The sequence below is a fragment of the Gymnoscopelus braueri genome, assembly GCF_963280865.1.
Source record: "Gymnoscopelus braueri genome assembly, chromosome: 3".
NCBI classification, from domain to species: Eukaryota; Metazoa; Chordata; class Actinopteri; order Myctophiformes; family Myctophidae; genus Gymnoscopelus; species Gymnoscopelus braueri.
The window spans coordinates 5,570,954-5,592,979 of NC_137612.1; the positions used below are offsets into that span (position 1 = coordinate 5,570,954).

At 41.3% G+C, this 22,026-nt stretch overlaps 1 protein-coding gene across 1 annotated transcript in view; it reads left to right on the forward strand.

The window, feature by feature from the left end:
* The window catches only part of LOC308083047 (arf-GAP with coiled-coil, ANK repeat and PH domain-containing protein 3-like), a 151,237-nt gene that overhangs the window by 95,426 nt on the left and 33,785 nt on the right, over positions 1-22,026 (forward strand). The window contains exons 5-10 of the mRNA XM_080425159.1: positions 3,293-3,351; positions 5,441-5,624; positions 6,671-6,715; positions 7,519-7,614; positions 8,345-8,419; positions 11,754-11,765. Of these exons, the coding sequence (XP_080281285.1) occupies positions 3,293-3,351; positions 5,441-5,624; positions 6,671-6,715; positions 7,519-7,614; positions 8,345-8,419; positions 11,754-11,765 (471 nt within the window). The remainder of the gene's footprint in view (positions 1-3,292; positions 3,352-5,440; positions 5,625-6,670; positions 6,716-7,518; positions 7,615-8,344; positions 8,420-11,753; positions 11,766-22,026) is intronic.

The following is a 22,026-nucleotide window of genomic DNA, read 5'->3' on the forward strand; positions in this document are numbered from 1 at the left end:
TAGCAGATGTACAAGCTCATAGGTGCCGCGCTATGAGCTTGTATATCTGCTATTTTTTTATACCCCAAAGTATAAAATAATGGTTAACGTATGCGTTCCTGGTTTGAATGGGTTAAGGCAAACAGCTGGGTTGTTAAGATGATTTGGTGTACGAAGGTGTTTAGGCTGCATTGCCCTTAGGGCATCTTTAAATAGGACAGGTTTGGCTGGAATTTTAATTAGTTTAAAAGCTAGACATCTACAGTACTTAGACTGATATTCAACGTGAGGTGAATGTTTATCTGTCTCTTGAGGTATAATGATTTATGTTGTATTATCTGAGACTTGGCATGAGAGATGAGATCCCACAGCCGTTTCCCAGACCCAAGTAGACACAATGCAAAAGCTGCTCAAAGTGACCACTTGATGTACTGTACAGCAGTGGTGTAAAGTAACTAAGTACAGTAATGCACTCAAGTACTGCACTACTTAAGTACAATTTTCAGGTAATTGTTTTACTTTCTTCAGTATTTACAATTGTCAATACTTCTACTCCACTACATCTCAGAGGAAAATATTGTACTTTTACTCCTCCACAATCATATGAAAACTTTAGTTACCAGTTATTTTGTAGATTTTGATTATTATCACAAAACATACATTAACCACTTCAGCCCTGTATATCATTTTTGGACATTTGAAAATAGCAGATCTACAAGCTCACAATTGTGAGCTTGTAGATCTGCTATTTTCAAAAGATTTGTATGCATTTTGAACTTTTTAAATGAGACATTCGGCACAATGAGTACTTTCTCTCACAACAACGCTCATAATGTTGTGAGCTTGTAGATCGGCTATTTTCGGCGAAGAGTATATAGATAGACCCTCCAGTGGTCTCCGCCGGTCAACAAAGTTTATCGTTTAAGTAGTTAAAATGCCTCAACGGACACGGTATAACGTAACTTAAAGACAACTTTAAGAAAACATAACCATGGTGTGATTATTTGTGTGTTAGTAATGTCCTGTCTTAGTAATGAATAATAATAATAATGAATTGCATTATTATAGCGCTTTTCCAAGTGCTCAAAGCGCTTTACAATGGTTCACTCATTCATACAGGGGTATAGTAAGTACATTTTCATACCGTATTGAAATGAGTGATGAATCAAATGGCTTTCCTTTGAAATCAAACAATCCTTTGGGAACCTTAGTCAATGGACTAAACCAGTGGTTCCCAAACTTTTTAGCTCGAGAACCAAAGGAGAAATGTCTCCCCGGGACCTAAACTAGTGAAAATAACAGATCTACAAGCTCACAACGCGTCACTTCGCGACACGTTGTGAGCTTGTTGATCTGCTATTTGTTGATCTGCTATTTGTTGATCTGCTTTTTGAGCTTTTTTGGGTTTTGTATGAAATTCTTTTGAAAGATTTAGAATTTGTTTTTGATTTATATTTTGAAATAATAATACTTAAAAACAAACGAAAAGCAAAGGGATATTTACTCACAACCCTTAAAAATGTGTCCGCGACCCACAAAATGGGTCCCGGACCCAGTGTTTGGGAACCAAATGGACTAAACATTCCAGTCTACCAGAATGAGCCTGTGAATCTCAACCAGAGAGCACACAGATATATGAACCTGTGGCATCATCAAGTTCCACATGAGTTTCACATGGATTAATGTCAGCTTTGCTTTGCCAACAGCCCCCCCACACACACACACACACACACACACACACACACACACACACACACACACACACACACACACACACACACACACACACACACACACACACACACACACACACACACACACACACAGGCTGTAATCCAGACAGTGTGTATGTTTATTTACATTGCACGTCAGGGGTCAGGGATTGCTATAGAAAGTCTAATCCACAATGATTGATGCACGCAGTCAGTGTGTTATGTTGTGAGTGTGTATGTGTGAGATTATAACAGGATCAGCCTTTATCTTGGCTCCTGTGTGTGTGTGTGTGTGTGTGTGTGTGTGTGTGTGTGTGTGTGTGTGTGTGTGTGTGTGTGTGTGTGTGTGTGTGTGTGTGTGTGTGTGTGTGTGTGTGTGCGTGCGTGTGCGTGTGCGTGTGCGTGCATCTCTCTTTGCATGTGATTGGGTGGGTGTGTCAACATAAGGGCTTGATATACTTTGATGCACCGAAAAAAGCTGATCTACAAGCTCACAACGTGTCACACTGCGATGCATTGTAAGCTTGTCGATCTGCGTAATCAAGTAGACGTCTGGCTATGCAGTGACTTAAGACTTGATGCCTGTCAGTCACAGCATGAGCAAGTGGCTTAGACTGTCACGTGTGTGTGTGTGTGTGTGTGTGTGTGTGTGTGTGTGTGTGTGTGTGTGTGTGTGTGTGTGTGTGTGTGTGTGTGTGTGTGTGTGTGTGTGTGTGTGTGTGTGTGTGTGTGTGTGTGTGTGTGTGTGTGTGTGTGTGTGTGTGTGTGTGTGTGTGTGTGTGTGTGTGTGTGTGTGTGTGTGTGTATGTGTGTGTGTGTGTGTGTGTCTTTGCGTAATCTCCTGTGTGTGCATGTGTGTGTCTCTTCCTATGTGTGTGTATGTGGTGTGTGTTTCTTCCTGTGTGTGTGTGTGTGTATGTGGCGTGTGTGCAGCTGAAGTGCTGATTGTGGTCTAGACAGACAGACAGACAGACAGACAGACAGACAGACAGACAGACAGACAGACAGACAGACAGACAGACAGACAGACAGACAGACAGACAGACAGACAGACAGACATGTGTGCTCCTCATTAGGGAAGGAAGAAGAGGGGATGAAAGCAGAGGAGAGGTTAAAGGAAGAAGAAGGGATGAAGGAGGAGGAGAGGTTAAAGAGGACAAATACCACAAAACCATGAAGGATAACTAATGCATGTGTGTGTGTGTGTGTGTGTGTGTGTGTGTGTGTGTGTGTGTGTGTGTGTGTGTGTGTGTGTGTGTGTGTGTGTGTGTGTGTGTGTGTGTGTGTGTGTGCATCGACCTGTTTAGCTCTTTAGCATGAACACAAGACTCTCTCTCTCTCTCTCTCTCTCTCTCTCTCTCTCTCTCTCTCTCTCTCTGTTCTCTTCCTTTTCTCTTCTCCTCTCTCTCTCCCATCTTCTCTCTCCCTCCACACAACCGTGTCCTCCTAATGAAAGGGCTTAGATTGCCATCTTGTGGTGGAATATAGCACCTGCAACCTCTGCTCATGATTATGCAATAGAATCATCTCACAGGCTTTTTAAAACATAATGACAGAAGTCTCTCTCTGCTCTCTCCCTACCTCTCTCGTTCTCTCCACAGATTCTGTTTGATCAGGCTCAGAGGTCCATTAAGCAGCAGCTCCACACCTTCATTAAAGAGTGAGTATCTCATGGTTTCCTCAACACTCACTCACTAGGAGCATAATTAAGGTCTGTGCACAAACTGGCTGATTCTGATTTGTTTTGAATCAATTCCTACACACACACACACACACACACACGCACGCACGCACACACACACACACACACACACACACACACACACACACACACACACACACACACACACACGCACACGCACACGCACACGCACACACACATGCAAATTCCAAAAATGACTCTGGTGATAAACCCGCCCCATATTTGCATTCTGGGCCCTGATTGGTACCTCACAACTTCGGAGGGAGAGAAATCCAATCTCTATTGAGAGGGGCCAGACCTAAGGCTAACACACACACACACACACACACACACACACACACACACACACACACACACACACACACACACACACACACACACACACACACACACACACACACACACACACACACACACACCTGCAAGTTTTTTACCCAATTCCAGAGAGATAAAAATGGTATCAAATGGGGGTTTGTGGCCTAATGCATCAAACTGGAGCTCCTTGAAATAAAATAAAGAAGTTCTAGAATCGCTGGTTCAGTAGACGGTCAGCCTCCTAGGGGCCATACCATAAAAACTACACTATACTACCTCCTCTGTGGAAATCAGGATTTCCATTTTACAGCTCAGTGAGTCCACTCCACAGAGCATGACATTGCGTTAGCTGTAGGGCTAATGCTTGATGTTTGTGAGAGGCTTGGGGCCATTTGGTCCGACCAGTCGATCACCTGTTTGGGGGTCCTTTACCGACGTACCTTTGAGCCAAGCGGTGTTGTTCTGTCGGGCGGGAAACCTCATATGTCCAAAACTGTTACTTTTCAGGATTCAAATTCGAAAGCAGCAAAAATAGCAGATCTACAAGCTCCAAACGTTTGGAGCTTGCGGATCTGCTACTTTTGATGCTTTTGTGTGACCCTGTAGTATCATCAAGTAGGGCGTTCATTTACGACAGAAAACCAATGTGAAGTTAAGAGGTTCCTGCCCGACAGCAACAAACTATTAAAATCCAGACGAAAAACGTACGTCAGAGAATGGGAGGGAGGTTGAAGACCAGAGGCGTCCATTATGGATCAGTTGCAGCTGCAGGGGTTGAATTGAGAGCATACCGGCAGAGCAGCAAGGAGCCAGTTGCTAATAGTGGAGCCTGGAGATGGATAAGGTGCTACGGGCAAGGGCAGACTCCTTGGTGAAGAAGTAGAAGACTGTGATACAGTAGTACTGGACAGATGTGTGAATTTGTGTACCGTATCTACATCCATCAGTCAGTCAATCAATCAATCAATCAATCAATCAATCAACCAATCACACACACTTAGTCATGTGTAATTCAAAGTGCTTCACCTGTAAAAACACTAAAGGGAAAAAAAAATACAGCGTATAAAATACATTATGGAAGAAGAAGCAACAGAGAAGGAAACAGTGAAATATGATGATTATGTTAAAGCAATGCATAAAAGGTACAGTATACTGCATGAGGGTGAAGCAAGGGCAGTGCTTTGCAGATCTGACCAAATGAGGAGGACCATATGTGCAGATCCGCAGGCTTTCTGAAATGGAAGAGCTCACATGCAGAGAGAAGTGCAGGCAGCCTGGGTCTGTTGGTGGCGGTTATAAAACATCCACATGGTGCATCATGGCAGTGGTTTAGGGCCAACTGAGGTCCCTGTCTAAAAAGTCAGCCTTGCAACTCCGCGAGGTATATTGTATTTCCCCTGCAGGCCGCAGGCATGCAGAATTTGGCAGAACACGCCAATGTGTGTGTGTGTGTGTGTGAGTGTGTGTGTGCGTGTGCGTGTGCGTGTGCGTGTGCGTGCGTGTGTGCGCGTGCGTGCGTGAGAAAGAGAAGAGATGAAAGAGAAGGATAAAGTTCCTTATTAAAACCGGATTCATTTTTATTCAACTTTTGGCTTCAATTTCAGTAAATGATAATCGGGGTTAGCCAAGTGAGTGACTGGCATTCCTGGATACATGTTCATAATATATTAATTTTTGCACAATATTAATACACACCGCTTTCTAAACACCGTTGCCCTTCTTTCTAAACCAGGGACGTGCGGCGGTTCAAGGAGACCAAGAAGCAGTTTGACCGGGTGCGTGAGGACATGGAGATCGCCCAGGTGAAGAACGCCCAGGCGCCCAGGAACAAGGTCCATGAGTGTGAAGAGGCCACACAGGCCCTCATCATGAGCCGCAAGGCCTTCAGACACCTGGCGCTGGACTATGTACTGCAGGTAGGACACACACGCAAGCACACGCGCACGCACGCACAGAACACACAGAACACAGTTTTAGGTGTTTTATCAGTGTTGTCCAGTAGGGGGGGCTGTGATACCCAACATTGGATGCATCAGTTTGAACTCTTGATAATGTAAACATAACACATGTTCTCACTGCAGAATGAAAAAGAAAAGCACTGCAGCCTTTATTAAAGTGTAGCAATTCACAGTTACATAATGTAGGCATTTAGCAGACATTCTTATCCATAGCAACTTAGAATAAACAAGGTTAAAAAAATCACATACAGTACATAGAATGCAGAGAGAACAGTGTAGTGCCTCAAATAACCTATAGGATCCCAAGAGGAAATGTAAGACATGAACCTATCTGTCTAAACAACATGCTATCTAAATAACATTCTGAACGTTTGAAACTATAGCAGTGGTTCTCAAAGTGGAGTCCGGGCCCCCTCATGATTCCTTGAGGGGGATCCAAATGGACCCTTAAAGGTCTGTAACTCTGAGAATGTACAAACGGGTCCATTTGGTTCCATTTGTGCATTCTCAGAGTTATGGGGGTCTGTGCAATTAAAAACGTTTGAGAACCACTGAACTGTATAGGATACCAGGTAAACAATGAACCTAGCATCTGTTTAGATAACGTGCTATCTAAATCAGTGTCAAGGACCCCCAAAATGATGTATTTGGCTGTGGACCCCAATCTAAAAAATATTTTGTGCCAGGGATTTTTCTAAAATAGCAGATCTACAAGCTCATAGCACGGCACTCGGTGCCGTGCTATGAGCTTGTATATCTGCTATTTTTGAATAGCCAATGTTTAAGATAGGTTAAAGTGGTTAAAATGATTGTGAATCTAATATTAACAAATTTAACTGGGGACCCCCTGGTACCCCCCCCCCCCCCCCCCCCCAAGGACCCCACTTTGAGAACCAATGATCTAAATCACATTCTGTACATTTGTGGTGGAGTAAATGAGTCTGCTGTAGCCTAAAACTCTGTACTGTGTTTTTTCTCCTCCATTTTTCCATTATCATTAATAGATCAATGTGCTTCAGGCCAAGAAGAAGTTTGAAATCTTAGACGCGGTGAGACACCCACTTTTGTATTCTGTTTCTCATTTTATAATTTTTTGTGTGTGTGTATGTGCGTGCGTGCGTAGATGTGTGTGTGTGCGTGCGTGCGTGGGTGGGTGGGTGTGCGTGTGAGAGAGCTCAAGCCCATTTTTCATAGAAATATAACGATGTTATCTGAATAAAGAACAGAAGCAAGCCACCGTTACTAAATAATGCATGGTTACAGGAACATGAAACACGGAAATTTCCCAGCTCAGCAGTTAACAGCAAAATGTATTTATTTGGAGTACCATTGATCAATGCTTTAATACATTGTGGGAGACAATTTAGCATTGTCCTTATATGTTCAGAATTGTGAGCGTGTAGATCGGCTACTTTTGCTATGCTTGTTTTACTGAAGATCTTTGCTGTCGGGTAGAAACCTCTGATGTCCATATTTTAACTTATTGTGTTTTTTTCGTAAATTAACGCCCTACTTGATCATACTACAGCGTCACACAAAAGCATTAAAAGTAGCAGATCCACAAGCTTGAAACGTGGTACGAAGCGGCACATTTTGAGCTTGTAGATCTGCTACTTTTGCTACTTTTGAATTTGAATCCTGAAAAGTAACAGTTTTGGACATATGAGGAGATTATGTTGGAATTGGAATATACATTTCTAATCAATTACTGAAGATCAATATGTGTAGTTACATTGTGTAAAAGAGTAACTACTACACAACCCAAACTTCTACCAAAGTGTCATGTAGCTTTTTAAGTGGTTAAGATGCAGCATTGAAGCTCATTTTGATTGTCTTCATTTTCTCTTTTCAGGTATTGTCCTACATGCATGCTCAGTACACCCTGTTCCAACAAGGCTATAATATCCTGGATGAGATCGACCCCTATATGAAAAAACTGGCTGCTCAGGTGAACAATCACACGCGCTCACCACGCACGCACGCACGCACGCACGCACACACACACACACACACACACACACACACACACACACACACACACACACACACACACACACACACACACACACACACCAAATGTCATGTTTATGCCATTCTCACTGACTGCATTAATGATGCATGACTTCTCGACGCATGTGACACAAACAGGAACAGGCGACTGTTTATTTTTACACTTCGTCCCTCGGCACTTTTTGCTGTATTTCTCGACTGAATAAAGTGTTGTTGTTTGCCGAAGGACATTTGTTGAAAGGGGCGTTCTGCCAAGTATAAATTAACCTACAGTCTACAGTTACGTCAGTCTCACTGACTGACTGAAATGTAATAATAATAATATAATATAAAATAAAATAAAATAAACTTTATTTGTACCTTTTAAGAGCAGAGTCACAAAGTTCTTAACAGAAGAAGCCGCAAAACATGACATACACCAATAGAGCTTAGCAGAAAAGAAAAAACACAGCACAAGAAATACTGTAAATCAATAAACACAACAATATAACATAAAACACAGCACAAGAAGTCAAATCAATAAACACAACAATATGTAGACTGATGCAGTAATGTAAGTGTTGTAGATTGATACACTGTGTTGTGTTGTGTTGTGTTGTGTTGTGTACTCATACACTGTGTACTGTTGTGTACTTACTGTATACATTGTGTTGTTGTGATGGGTACAGTTGGATCAGCTGGTCATTGACTCGGCCATGGAGAAGAGAGACATGGAGCACAAACACGCTGTCGTCCAGCAGAGGGTGAGAACTCTTCTCCTCCTCATCTTCACTCCTACACTCTGTCCTTTACACCGGTGATTCTCAAACCTTTTCATGTGAAGGACCCCCAAAATGATACATATTTTGCTGCGGACCCCCATCTCATATTTTGTGACATTGCCCTCTAGAAGCAAAGATTTGTTCGCTTTAAAAATATCGCATTGATTATGATTAGAATGTTTAATTTTTTTGGTCACTCATTGATTAATTGATTGAATACTTTATTAACAGTTTGCAAAGACAAGCACGGGGAAGTACAGTTCAATACAAGGTCTGTTAAGAGGATTTTAGACCCAAGAAAGCACTATGGCTTGTTTCCATTGGGGTCCTTTGTACTCAATTCATTGAAACATTTAATGACAGATTAACAGACAAATATACACTACTATGCAAAAACATAGGGGGGGGGGGGGTAGGTTTTGACTTTTTACAGGGGCCAGTTCCGAATTGCAAGTGCTCTTTTAGAGCGGTTTTGAAGGAGAGTAAGGATTCACATGTTTTTATGACTGTTGGTAGCCAATGGTAGGGCATTCCACATTTTTGTGGCATAGCAGTAGAACGAATCAGACAATGATTATACTCAGAACTAATGACATGCTGTGAAGTTCATATCTGAGGTATGATTTTGTGGTTTTCATGTCATCACCTCTCTCTCTGTATCCCCTCTTTCTCTGTCCCTGTCTTCGCTATGCTGTTGAAGGAAACAGAAATAAAAAAGAGAACGTGGGCTGGAAGGTCACTGGGAGTTCAGTACCGGAGCCAGAATGATGAAATATTTAAAATCTACATTGACTATTATATCGTCTCTGTCGGGTGGAAACCTCATATCTCCAAAACAGTTACTTTTCAGGATTCGAATTCAAAAACATAAAAAGTAGCAGATCTACAAGCTCGAAACGCGTCGCTTCGCGCTGCGTTTCGAGCTTGTGGATCTGCTACTTTAGATGCTTTTTTTGTGACGCTGTAGGGCGTTAATTTACGAAAAAACACAAAAAGTAAAAATATGGAGAGAAGAGGTTTCTGCCCCGACAGCAGCGATATAATCGTCATTTCCCCATGGTTATTTCTGAAGCTACTTCTGAATGTTGTCAGCCGAAGAGCTGTGCTATTGTTATCCGGGTGTATTTTGGGTACGTGAGGAGAATTGGCTCCTGGGAGACAGCAGCTTCTCTCCTAGAACATCAAAGCGTTTCTCTGCCAGTAGCACACAGCTAGAGCTCCCTCCTGATTCACTCACAATAATTCAATAACGTCTCAGTCAACTGCAGGAGCTGGAACTGGAAAGCATGCATTTGTCTGGAGTTCTGAAATTGTCCCCTTGAAGCCGGAAAAAAAAAAAATAATCTTATTTTAACTTCAAATGGCTTTTCGAAAAACAGACAGAGAGACTGAGGCTTTGCCGCGGCCTTGTATGAAGTATTTTTATATTGTCCAGTGCATGACTCCAGAAGTCCTTCATCTTTGTGTTTTGCGAGCTCACAGAACAATAAAAATAGCACTGCCGCCGAGTGCCAATAGTAATAAAGAATCGTTTTATTTGGTGTCTTCTTTATTCTTCTTGATCAAATCAGGAGCAAAAAGTAAAAACAATCCAGTGTTTTTGTTTAGTTTTTTTATCTATTTTTGGGCCGTTCAGCTGCACAAAATTCAACTCTTTGGAACTTATACCTTTGCAATGTGTGCATTACACATTGCTGGACAGGGTATAAGCTATCTCTCCTCTGTCTTGCACAAATATGAGCACACACGACACGATACGATATGACTTTATTATCAGCTCACACTGAAATGTGTCTTACGACCCAGCAGCCATGTATGCAACACATAATAATACACATTTGACATAAGACAGAAACAAAACAAATTACATACATAAAAACATGAAGACAAGAGCAATGTCCAGTTGTCCACCACTCGTCCTACCCCTGACTAGACTCATTAAGCCTCAAAGCCGACTGATGGACAAAGGACCTCTTCAGTCTGACCTTCTTGTATGTTGGAACGCGACGCTTCCTGAAGGCAGCAAACTAAATTCCCCATACAAAACATGGCTAGTGTTTGAAGTGATGTTCCTTGCCAACACGCACACGCACACACACGCGCACGCGCACGCGCACGCGCACGGCACGCGCACGGCACGCGCACACGCACACGCACACGCACGCACACACACACACACACACACACACACACACACACACACACACACACACACACACACACACACACACACACACACACACACACACAGAGCCTACCCTCAAGACTAACATCCATCTGTTACCTGATGAAGTGCCAAGAGCAAAATTGGCCATTGAGCCAGTGGTGTAAAGTAACCTGGTACATTTACTCAAGTATTGTACTTAAAAGTACTATTTTGAGGTATTTTTACTTTACTGGAGCAAATATTGTACTTTTACTCCACTACAATTATTTGAAGACTTTAGTCACTAGTTACTTTATAGATTTTGATTATTATTACAAAACATACATTAACCACTTCATCCCTATACTTCAGCTATTTGAAAATAGCCGATCTACAAGCTCACAACGTGTCGCTTTGCGACGCGTTGTGAGCTTGTAGATGCTAATTTCAAAAGATTTTTATACATTTTGAACACTTGTGAAATGAGACATTCTGCATAATGATAACTTTTGGTACATTTTGATGCCAATACTTATGTACCTTTACTCAAGTAAATGTTTAATACCGGACTTTGAATTGTAACATAGTATTTCTACATTGTGGTATTGATACTTTTACTTAGTAAGTAAAACATTTGAGTACTTTTTCCACCACTGCCATTGAGCCAGTGTGTGTGCATGCACATTTGTGTGTGTGTGTGCACGTGTGTAGATAACATCAATATTAGTTATTACATGGATGGTTTCCCTCCAAACTGGGTAATGTCCCGTGGCGAGTGCTTTTCCACCTGGCTGGGCTCTGGCCTTGCTTCAGTGTGCTTATTGAGCCAAGGCCATGGCTTAAAGCAAAAACCAAACTTGTAATCATGGGTAACATTGTCAGCTCTATTTGTCACTGGTGTCATTTTTCATATTTTACTGTAATTATTCTGTCTCCTGTACTATGTCTACTTGAGCGCAAAATAGCTGATCTACAAGCTCTATTAAATCTGAAACATTTAGAAAAATCTTTTTTTATGGATCAGGGCCTCTCCAGGTTTTGTAATTCTACTCACCTGGCTTCCCCTGGTCATTTTGTTATATTTACTTATATAAATTAAATTAACGGTTTCCCCTCTTTTCTCTTCCTTGCTCGCCTGGCTGTCTTCCCTCCGTCCCTTCCCTCCTCCAGACACTGATGCAGGTGAGTGGCTTGTCTCTCAACACAATGCAATCACATAATCAGGGGTCTTCAACGTTTTTCAGGCTAAGGACCCCTTAGCTGAGAAAGAGATGAAGCAGGGACCTCCCCTACATTGTTTACAATTGTGTTGCAGATTAAACTTTTCATAGATAGCTTCATTGACTATCATCAGTGTTCTATGTTCATTTCAGACATTTAACCACCTTCAATACTACTTGATTTACTCCTTTTTCCCTCTACACCAAACCTCTTTGCCTCTTTGCCGATCTACAAGCTCACAACATGTGAGCTTGTAGATCGGCTATTTTCGGCTAATGTTCCCCTCAGAATAAGGATGCTAGGGTTCAAGTGGTTAATGTAAAAAAAATAAAAATCCTATCACACAAAGATTTTGTTGGACCCCCTATAGTAGCTCCGAGGACCCCCTAGGGGTCCCGGACCCCCTGTTGAAGACCCCTGACATAATCCATTGTAAATTTTACAACGGAAACAATTGTTTAAGTTTATGTATTTTCCATTTGAGTGTATTTTGTAACATACATTTTAAATCTAAGCTATAGTTTTAATGTGGAATGTAGTTGACCTGCACTGTTGACTTTCACCGACTAGTGTAATATAATACCAGGACACACCGACGGTCCCTTCTCTAATCTATTGTGTGTTTAATACCAGGACACACCGACGGTCCCTTCTCTAATCTATTGTGTGTTTACACAGAGACCTCAAGGCCGCCTTCAATGGCACATATAATAATAGCACTTCATAAAACTCGCACCAGCAGATGTGTGTGTGTGTGTGTGTGTGTGTGTGTGTGTGTGTGTGTGTGTGTGTGTGTGTGTGTGTGTGTGTGTGTGTGTGTGTGTGTGTGTGTGTGTGTGTGTGTGTGTGTGTGTGTGTGTGTGTGTGTGTGTGTTGTGGTGGCTCTGGAACAGAGGAACAGATTGAGTGATTGACTAAGCGATCCCTGGGGAGTATGTTTTACGGCTGTCACCATGCTGGCTGCTGCCGTGGCGATCAATGGGGTGTGATCGGAGCTGGAGAGAGTCAGTCAAGTGTGTGTGTGTGTGTGTGTGTGTGTGTGTGTGTGTGTGTGTGTGTGTGTGTGTGTGTGTGTGTACACGCATAGGAGGCCCCTCTGCAGTTAAACCTCTGAAGATATTTTGTGTTGTTTCAGAAATCTTCCAAATATTTCACGATTTGTTTTGAAAATAGCCGATCTACAAGCTCACAACACGTCGCATCGCGACGCGTTGTGAGCTTGTAGATCTGGTATTTTCAAATGGCCCATGTAGTATAATATAGGTTTAAAGGGCTCATGTAACCTATAGTCGCTTTTGTTTTGGGCTTGTTTTTAATAGACAAGGTTGCTTGTTCCTCTCATACAAATCTGGCAACGCTGCTCACCACTCGGGGGGTTGCCAGGTGTGCCAACTGGACATGGATCATCGTCAGAGTGAGTTCCAAATGAGGCTGATGATCAGAGGGCATCGTGGGCATGCTGCTGCGTGCCTCTGATCAGTGACATCTGAACGCCTTCCGATGCCAACCTCCTCCTCCTAACCTTGGACAATGGCAGACGAAGTCAGTCAACAGATGGATCTATAGATCTACTGTATAGAGAGGACAAGATCAGGTTGAAAGGAAGAAATAGGACCCGGGTTTATGAGAGAGAGAGGGAGAGAGAGAGGAGAGAATAGAGGAGAGCGGTTGCTTTGCAGAGCATCTGCTCTTAACTAAAGACCACAAAGTAAATACCACAGGGTTCAAGGGTGTTTATTGTCACATGCTCGTACAATACAGCTGGTAGCAACAATGCAGGCAGTGATACACACACACGCACGCACGCACGCACGCACGCACGCACGCACGCACGCACGCACGCACGCACGCACACACACACACACACACACACACACACACACACACACACACACACACACACACACACACACACACACACACACGCACACACTTGGCTGACAGCCTGCATGCAGCACACACACAACCTTTTGGGGAATTCTTTCTTCACAATAGATAGTTTTTTCCCCAGCACGTTTTAGGTATGGTATCATGTTGGTTGGTTGTAATTTTAGTTTTGGTTGGGAGATCACCGGTAGGTGTAGACCAGGTTTTATCAGGTTTTGTTTTTGGTGTAGTTTAGTGTACCTTGTTTGGTAGTTTTTAGGGTGAAGAGCTGGGTTCCACTGCAGCCCATAGCCTGGCTCACCCAGTAGCTTATGAAAAAAGGTAGGATATTATGCACATGTATGCACACACCCATTGATTAAAGAGATAGTTCACCCGTTAATAGGAAAAAAATGACATTTTGGGGCTGAACCATCCCTTTAAGGCCTCAGGTTTTAATGGGTTAAACGCGGTGCTGGTACCCAAAAATAATCAAGTGGAAGAGAAGAAAGAAGGAATGTCCGCACACGATAAACTGCTCTGCTCTCCCGTCTTTTTTATTTTAACCAAAAGTGAACAACGTTTCGCCCATGCAGGGCTTCATCACGTTGTTGAATAAACACGTTTATCGTGTGCGCACATTCCTTTTTTCTTCTCTTGACCCAGTAGCTTACCCATCTTTTGTTCTGTTTGGTTGGGATCTCCTCCAAACCCCTTTTGTTTGTTTTCTTCTGCACTTTGAGTGTGGGTTTCTTCTTTTTTTATATCAATAAAAACCTGACTTTTGGTCTTGGTCTTGGTGTCCTTTAACTAGTTGAATCTTAGTTGTTTACAGAGGCCATGACATAACAATACTGTGGATAAGAATAAAGTCTGATAAAAGAATGGCATGTTATGCCTGTTGCCAAAGGCAGCTCAGTTAATATACTTTAAGTCCACATGAACAATTATGTTGCTAATTAAGAAATTATTAGTCATGTCTACTGATAGTAAATTGTATACTGAAATTCAGTGATGGTCATCTTTAACAAGACACGCACGCACGCACGCACGCAGGCACACACACACGCACGCACGCACGCACGCACGCACGCACGCACGCACGCACGCACGCACGCACGCACGCACGCACACACACACACACACACACACACACACACACACACACACACACACACACACACACACACACACACACACACACACACACACACACACACACACACACACACACACACACACACACACAGTATGTACCATTGAAAATAGAGGAGAGGAGTGGTGGCGTTTCATGCCAGACAGAATGAAGATGATCGCTCAAGAACCCTTTTCACTGAAGAGATTCAATGAATAAATTAACAGAAAAAACACCTGAATTAAAAATAGCATGTAATCTCAAGAGAATCAAGTGACAGTGTAGCTATTTTGGGATCTGAAATTAACTGTCCCCACCTTCATACTTCTATTATTCCATCTCTGAACTGTAACAGTAATGTTTGAACATGACGCATACAGAATGTAAATGTAGCAGTGCAGAGTCATGAGAGAGCAGTGGTGGGAAAAGTACTCAAATGTTTTACTTAGTATCAATACTGCCATGTAACTAAGTAAATAACAATAACAATGGTAGGCCTAATAACAATTTACCAGTACCATTTACCATTTTGTACTTTAACAGTACAAAATAATTGCCATCAAAATATACTTTATACTTGCAAATGTCTAAAATGTATAAAAATCTTTTGAAAATAGCAGATCTACAAGTTCACAACGCGTCGCATCGCGACGCGTTGTGAATTTGTAGATCGGCTATTTTCAAATAGCCTATGTATAAAATAGGGCTAAAGTGGTTAATGTATGTTTCATAATATCAAAATGTATATCTGAAAAGTAACTAGTAACTAAAGTTTTCAAATAATTGTAGTGGAGTAAAAGTACAATAATTGCCTCTGAGATGTAGTGGAGTAGAAGTAAAAGTATTGGAAATTGGAAATACTCAAGTAAAGTACAATTACCTCAAATTTTTACTTAAAGGGATACTTCACTTTCACATAAAATAAACATTTAAAAAATATATTAAAAATAAATGAAAAAATCACGGCCCCCTCACGCATTAGAGTGTCCTACTAATGTGTGAGGGGGCCTTTATTTTGCCATAACTTCTTTCATTTTTTTTTAATATTTTTTTTTAATGTTTATTTTATGTGAAAGTGAAGTATCCCTTTAAGTACAGTACTTAAGTAAATGTACTTAGTTACTTTCCACCACTGCATACAACAAAGTATATTGTGCTGATCGGTCCAGCGGTTTGCAAGATTAACCCCCGGCCGGACACACACGCAGACTCACAGACTCACTCAAAGACCCCTCTCCTAGACAGCTCGGCCCCCGAGGAGCCACACCGTGAAAAGGGATTTAATGGGGGACCCGATAGCCAGAATGGTATAGGGTGCACACCACATGGTACTATATGTAGAATGCTTTCTACAGCAAGGGTTCACAAACCTTTCAGGCCGCACCCCCCAAAATAATCATATTTGAACTGGGGACCCCCCCCCCCCACCCTGACAAGCACTTTGAATTGTAGGCATTACATTTAGTTTGACTTGGTTCCACAGATAAACATTGTGAAAATAGCCGAACTACAAGCTCAAAGCGCCTCGCAGTGAGCTTGTAGATCGGCTATTTTCACAATGTTTAAAATATGCTCCTCATTGACTTACATTGTACGGTAAAACAGCTCTCAAAGTCACTCTTTTAGCACAAAAACAAACGCAAACAAAGTTGATTCAGACAATATAGAACATCACCAAACCCAGTACTGTTTGTTTTTTTTATAAAAATGTTAACTTCCTGTTGATTTTGCCATTTTTAATAAGTAGAAAACCTGGACTGGATCCGCGGATCTGGATGCAGATCTTCAAATAGTAAAATCAACAGGAAGTTGACATTTTTATAAAAAAAAAAAACAGTACTGGGTTTGGTGATGCTCTATATTGTCTGAATCAGCTTTGTTTGGGTTCATTTATGTGCTAAAAGAGTGACTTTGAGAGCTGTTTTACCATACAATGTAAGTCAATGAGGAGCATATTTTGAATTAATGGAGCAATTATTTTTGATTTCTTGCCCACCTTTGGAGTTACAATATGGCAAGGTAACTACACAACCCAAACCTCTACCAAAGTGGTCTTACCCTTTAAAAGTCATTAAATTGTCACTTTATAAATGTGCAGATACCCTGCATACACTTATACTGTATGTTGGTTTGTTTACTGTTGAGTGAGAAAACAATGTTGCACATTAAGCTAATCATCTGGAGACCCCCCAAAATCATTAGTGGACCCCCCCCCCTGGGGGTCCCGACCCCCAGTTTGGGAACCACTGCATGTCCCCGGTTTGACTGTACCGGCTGGCCGGACCATTTGGTGTGTCTTTCCCATGACCTCCCTCTGTTCACTTTAAAGGACGACTGCACCCATTTTCAACATGTCTTCATTATAATTGGTCCTCACTAATGCACATCATAATGTGGTACCATTTATGTCTAGACTCTACTCGGTCTGTGTTTAGAGGAGGGCTGTGCACAGTTCAGAAACCAGCCTACCAGTGACATCATCGATATAGGGAATCCAAGCTAATAGAAACTCCTGGAAAGTTAGCTTGCTATAATGAAAGCCATTGTTCTCACGTTAATACAAATCTAAATAAAAAAAATTTAATCTAGTTGGAAAAAAAATTCTGATGTCCACAGCCCTCCTACGAGACACATACCGAGTAGAAAGAATTGGTACCATTTTATCATGAGCAGTAGTGAGGACCAGTTACATGAAGATTGAAAATGGGTGAAGTCATCCTTTAACTGTCCTCTTCACTGTGTCTATCTGAATAAAGCATAAACAATTAAAAAAGGATTTAACATAAAGTAGACTATACTGTTGCAGTATGCATTTGCATTATTTTGATATTTTCATACTTTCACCCATTAAGAACTGAGGCCGATTCTACAAATGTCTTCTAAATCCTAACAGTTTTCTGAAAAGCCTATGTTTCTATGTCAGTGGTGCTCAAACCAAGGACCCCCAAAATGATATGTATTTGGCCGCCGACCCCCATCTCAAAATATGTTGTTCAAAAGACCCCCAGAAGCAAAGATTTGAGTAAAAAATGTTCGCTTTGAAAGAAAATATATATTCAAAGATTTGCACACATTTTCACGATTTTTCAAAAATAGCAGATCTACAAGCTCGTAGCGCGGCACTCGGTGCCGCGCTATGAGCTTGTAGATCTGCTATTTTTGAATAGCCAAAGTGTAAAATAATGCTAGAGGATGTAGGAGTCAAAAGAAGTTACAGAATCTGAGATTTTTTTGGTCCGCTTCGCACATGATGCACATGTGTGTAGCCGACTAGCTTTCCTTTGTATGCGTTTGCACGACATTCTTTATGGACACCAGGCCGTGATTCTCACGTGATCTGTCCTCAGTGAGAAATCATTTTCATTGTTCCACGTCTCTGCAGATGATTCATGCAGAGACGGATGTGTATTACCTCACTGTTGTTGCCTTTCTTTTATTTATAGGTGTGCAGGACTTAATGTGTGCTCCTCCCATGGGGGTTGGTTCCTTCGTTCTCCTCCTCTATACTTTTAGGGCATGGCGGTTCCACAGCTGAGAACCGAGACACAGAGAAACATGTAGTCAAAGTCATGTTACTTGAGGAGTTTCACTATTCAAGTAACATTGACGTTTGTTTTTAAATCTTGAAAGTGCGAGAAGGAGAAGGAGAATTTTTTAACCCATTTAGACCTGGGACGCATCTCGTGTCATTTTTAGATTTGAGCTAAAAAGCATTATTTTACACTTTGGCTATTCAAAAATAGCAGATATACAAGCTCATAGCGCGGCACCGAGTGCCGCGCTATGAGCTTGTAGATCTGCTATTTTTGAAAAATCGTGAAAATGTGTGCAAATCTTTGAATATATTTTTTTTCAAGCGAACATTTGTAACTCAAATCTTTGCTTCTGGGGGTCCATGCAAAATATTTTGAGATGGGGGTCTGCGGACAAATACATATACATTTTGGGGTCCTTCCCATGAAAAAGTTAGAGCTGACATAGTAACATAAGTTTTTTCAAAAAAACAGTTAGGATTTAGAAGGCATTTTGTAAGAATTGGCCTCAGGTCTTCTGTGTGACCGACTGACCGGCCACTTGTAGGGCTGGCTGGCTGCATTCTTCCAGAGGGTCCATGGTTGATTTAAGGTGGGAAGAGGGGGGCGCTGGGCGTGTGTCAGGGGAGCAATAATGTAAGCTTGATTAAGCAACAATAGTTTTGTGGACCCTGCAGACAGATGGAAAGCTGACTCTTCCAAAATGTGCTGATGGAGCCATGCATGGCCCACCGCCTGCGGGGATCTGGGGGTCCCGAGGCCCGACTACAGACCACGGTTCAGAGGAGGGTGGGGATGGGGGAGGGGGTGTTATCTAACTGTTTCTAACTACAACTGAACATTTTGGTGGGTTTATAAGCTATAGTTTTTCCAAGTTGGAATGTGAAATAGGTAGCTTACACATTTCTTTATATAAATGATGATTTTTTTTTCCCCCCCAGTATGCAGGAATATGAAGGGGTTTTATTCTGTAAACACACAGACAATGGCACATTTTAGCAACAGTTGCACTCTAAACAGTCTCACAAAATGCAAACAATAAGGTGTATATATTCTAATTTGCGTATGAAATAGCAACAACAGTCAATAGCCTACTCTCTTGTAAACAGTATGGAAACCACAAAATTACTTCTCATATCAAAATCATCAGTTATTAACTGCATCAGCTCTCACATTACTAATATAATCATGTATCACAATGCCATGTATCCCACATATGCCTAGTTTATATATGGCGGCGTGGCATCTCATGCTGAAAAGAGTCGATCTGCAAGTTCACAGGTTGTTGCGAGCTTGTAGATCTCCTATACGCCACTATTTCCCAAACAGTGGGTCGGGACCCATGTTTGGGTCACAGTCACAGACCAATTTTTATGGGTCGCAAGTAGGCCTAAATACCCCTTTATGATTTGTTTCCTACGTTTTGTTTTTAATTATGATTATTTCAAAAGATATCAAAAAAGGAAATCATAATTTTTCATGTGTTTATTTTTCTCAAAGAATTACATTAAAAAAAAGAAAATAAATAAATCCATTAATTAGAGGGGAGAAAAAATACTTTTAAGACAGTGAAAATAGCTGATACAATGCTATTTTCACTAGTTTGAATCCTGCCAGTGGTGGAAAGTAACTAAGTGCATATACTCAAGTACTGTACTTAAGTACAATTTTGAGGTATTTGTACTTTACTTGAGTATTTCCAATTTCCAATAGTTTTACTTCTACTCCACTACATCTCAGAGGCAAATATCGTACTTTTACTCCACTACAATTATTTGAAAACTTTAGTCACTAGTTACTTTGCAGATATACATTATTACATTATAAAACATACGTTAACGACTTTAGCCCTATTTTATACCTAGGCTATTTTAAAAATATTTTAGTACTTTTACTTTTGGTACTTTAAGTACATTTTTATGCCAATACTTTTGTACTTTTACTCAAGTAAATTTTGAATTCTGGACTTTTACTTGTAACACAGTATTTCTATATTGCAGTATTACTTTTACTTAAGTAAAGAATTTGAGTACTTTTTCCACCACTGAATCCTGGGTATATCAAACTTCTCTTTTGGGTCTCGAGCTAAAATGTTTGGGAACCAGTGCTATACAATTAAACCGATTCCTACATCTGACATTTGTATCTGAGGGGTGGTGTGGGGGCGACGTCATAATAATAACACACCGTGGTGGTGGGTTAGTTAGTTGTTCTAACCCCCTTCTGTGTGAAGTAAATAAAGTTTGTTCTGCGGTCAACGCGGGGGTCACACCGTCACAGAACAGACAGCTGTATGTTAATGAGCGGTGGTCGCAGCACGCGTGCGTGTGGGCGCGGCGTGTGTGTATGCAGAGAGAGCAGTGGTGGAAAAAGTACTCAAATTCTTTACTTAAGTAAAAGTACCAATACTGCAAAAATAAAAATACTCTGTTACAAGTAAAAGTCCAGAATTAAAAATTTACTAGAGTAAAAGTACAAAAGTATTGGCATCAAAATGTACTTAAAGTACCAAAAGTAAAAGTACTAAAATGTTTGAAAATAGCCGATCTACAAGCTCACAACGCCTCGCTTCGCGGCGCGTTGTGAGCTTGTAGATCGGCTATTTTCAAATAGCCTATGTATAAAACAGGGCTAAAGTGGTTAATGTATGTTTCATAATATCATAATTTATATCTGCAAAGTAACTAGTAACTAAAGTTCTCAAATAATTGTAGTGGAGTAAAAGTACAATATTTATATGCCTCTGAGATGTAGTGGAGTAGAAGTAAAAGTATTGGAAATTGGAAATACTCAAGTAAAGTACAAATACCTCAAAATTGTACTTAAGTACAGTACTTAAGTAAATGTACTTAGTTACTTTCCACCACTGAGAGAGAGCAGAGTGGGGGCGCGCTGAGTGACATTCCTGCACCAACCATTCAGTCAGCTCTCTGTCGCGGTGCAGAAGTTGTCAACTGCGTGATGAGGAGGGTTTAGCATCTAATCTAACTGACTGACTGACTGACTGAGAGCAGATTGAACCGAATGCTTTTCAAAGGCTGTCCCTATAGTTGCTCTATTTATTTATTTATTAATTTATTTATAGAATAATTATGTATTGATTGTTGTGGTAAATGCTGCTGCTGGATTCAACCGTTGTGAAGATGAGGATATTCGGCAGGTTGGACTACACTCTGGTGAGGAAGGAGTTTAATTAATGTGGATTTATAATAGCTCTGGACTGGTCCATAGCGTTAGAAGGAGAGAACTTACTTCTAACGCTATATGGACCAGCGCTAGGTTTCTAATTAAAGCATGCGTGGAATTTTATATTGCGTTTTATATGAAGTGTCGTGTGTCATGTGTTATAGAGCTCGAGTGACTACCATGTATTGCATATAAACTGTTAATACTGGCTTTTTAACTAGAACTCTAAATGGACTCTGCGGACACGTCTTTCTTCTTTCTTTTTTAACATCAGTGTGTGTGTGTGTGTGTGTGTGTGTGTGTGTGTGTGTGTGTGTGTGTGTGTGTGTGTGTGTGTGTGTGTGTGTTGCGCGCGCACGCGCCTTTCTTAATAGCGCTTTTGTTTTGGCGTGCGGTTGAAGTCGGGGGTCGTTTTGTTTGGAACAAATGGGGGGACAGTCCTGTTTCTTTGTATGGAGTGTTCTTTTGAGGGCACACGTCTGGCTCTGTCTGAATGCCTCAG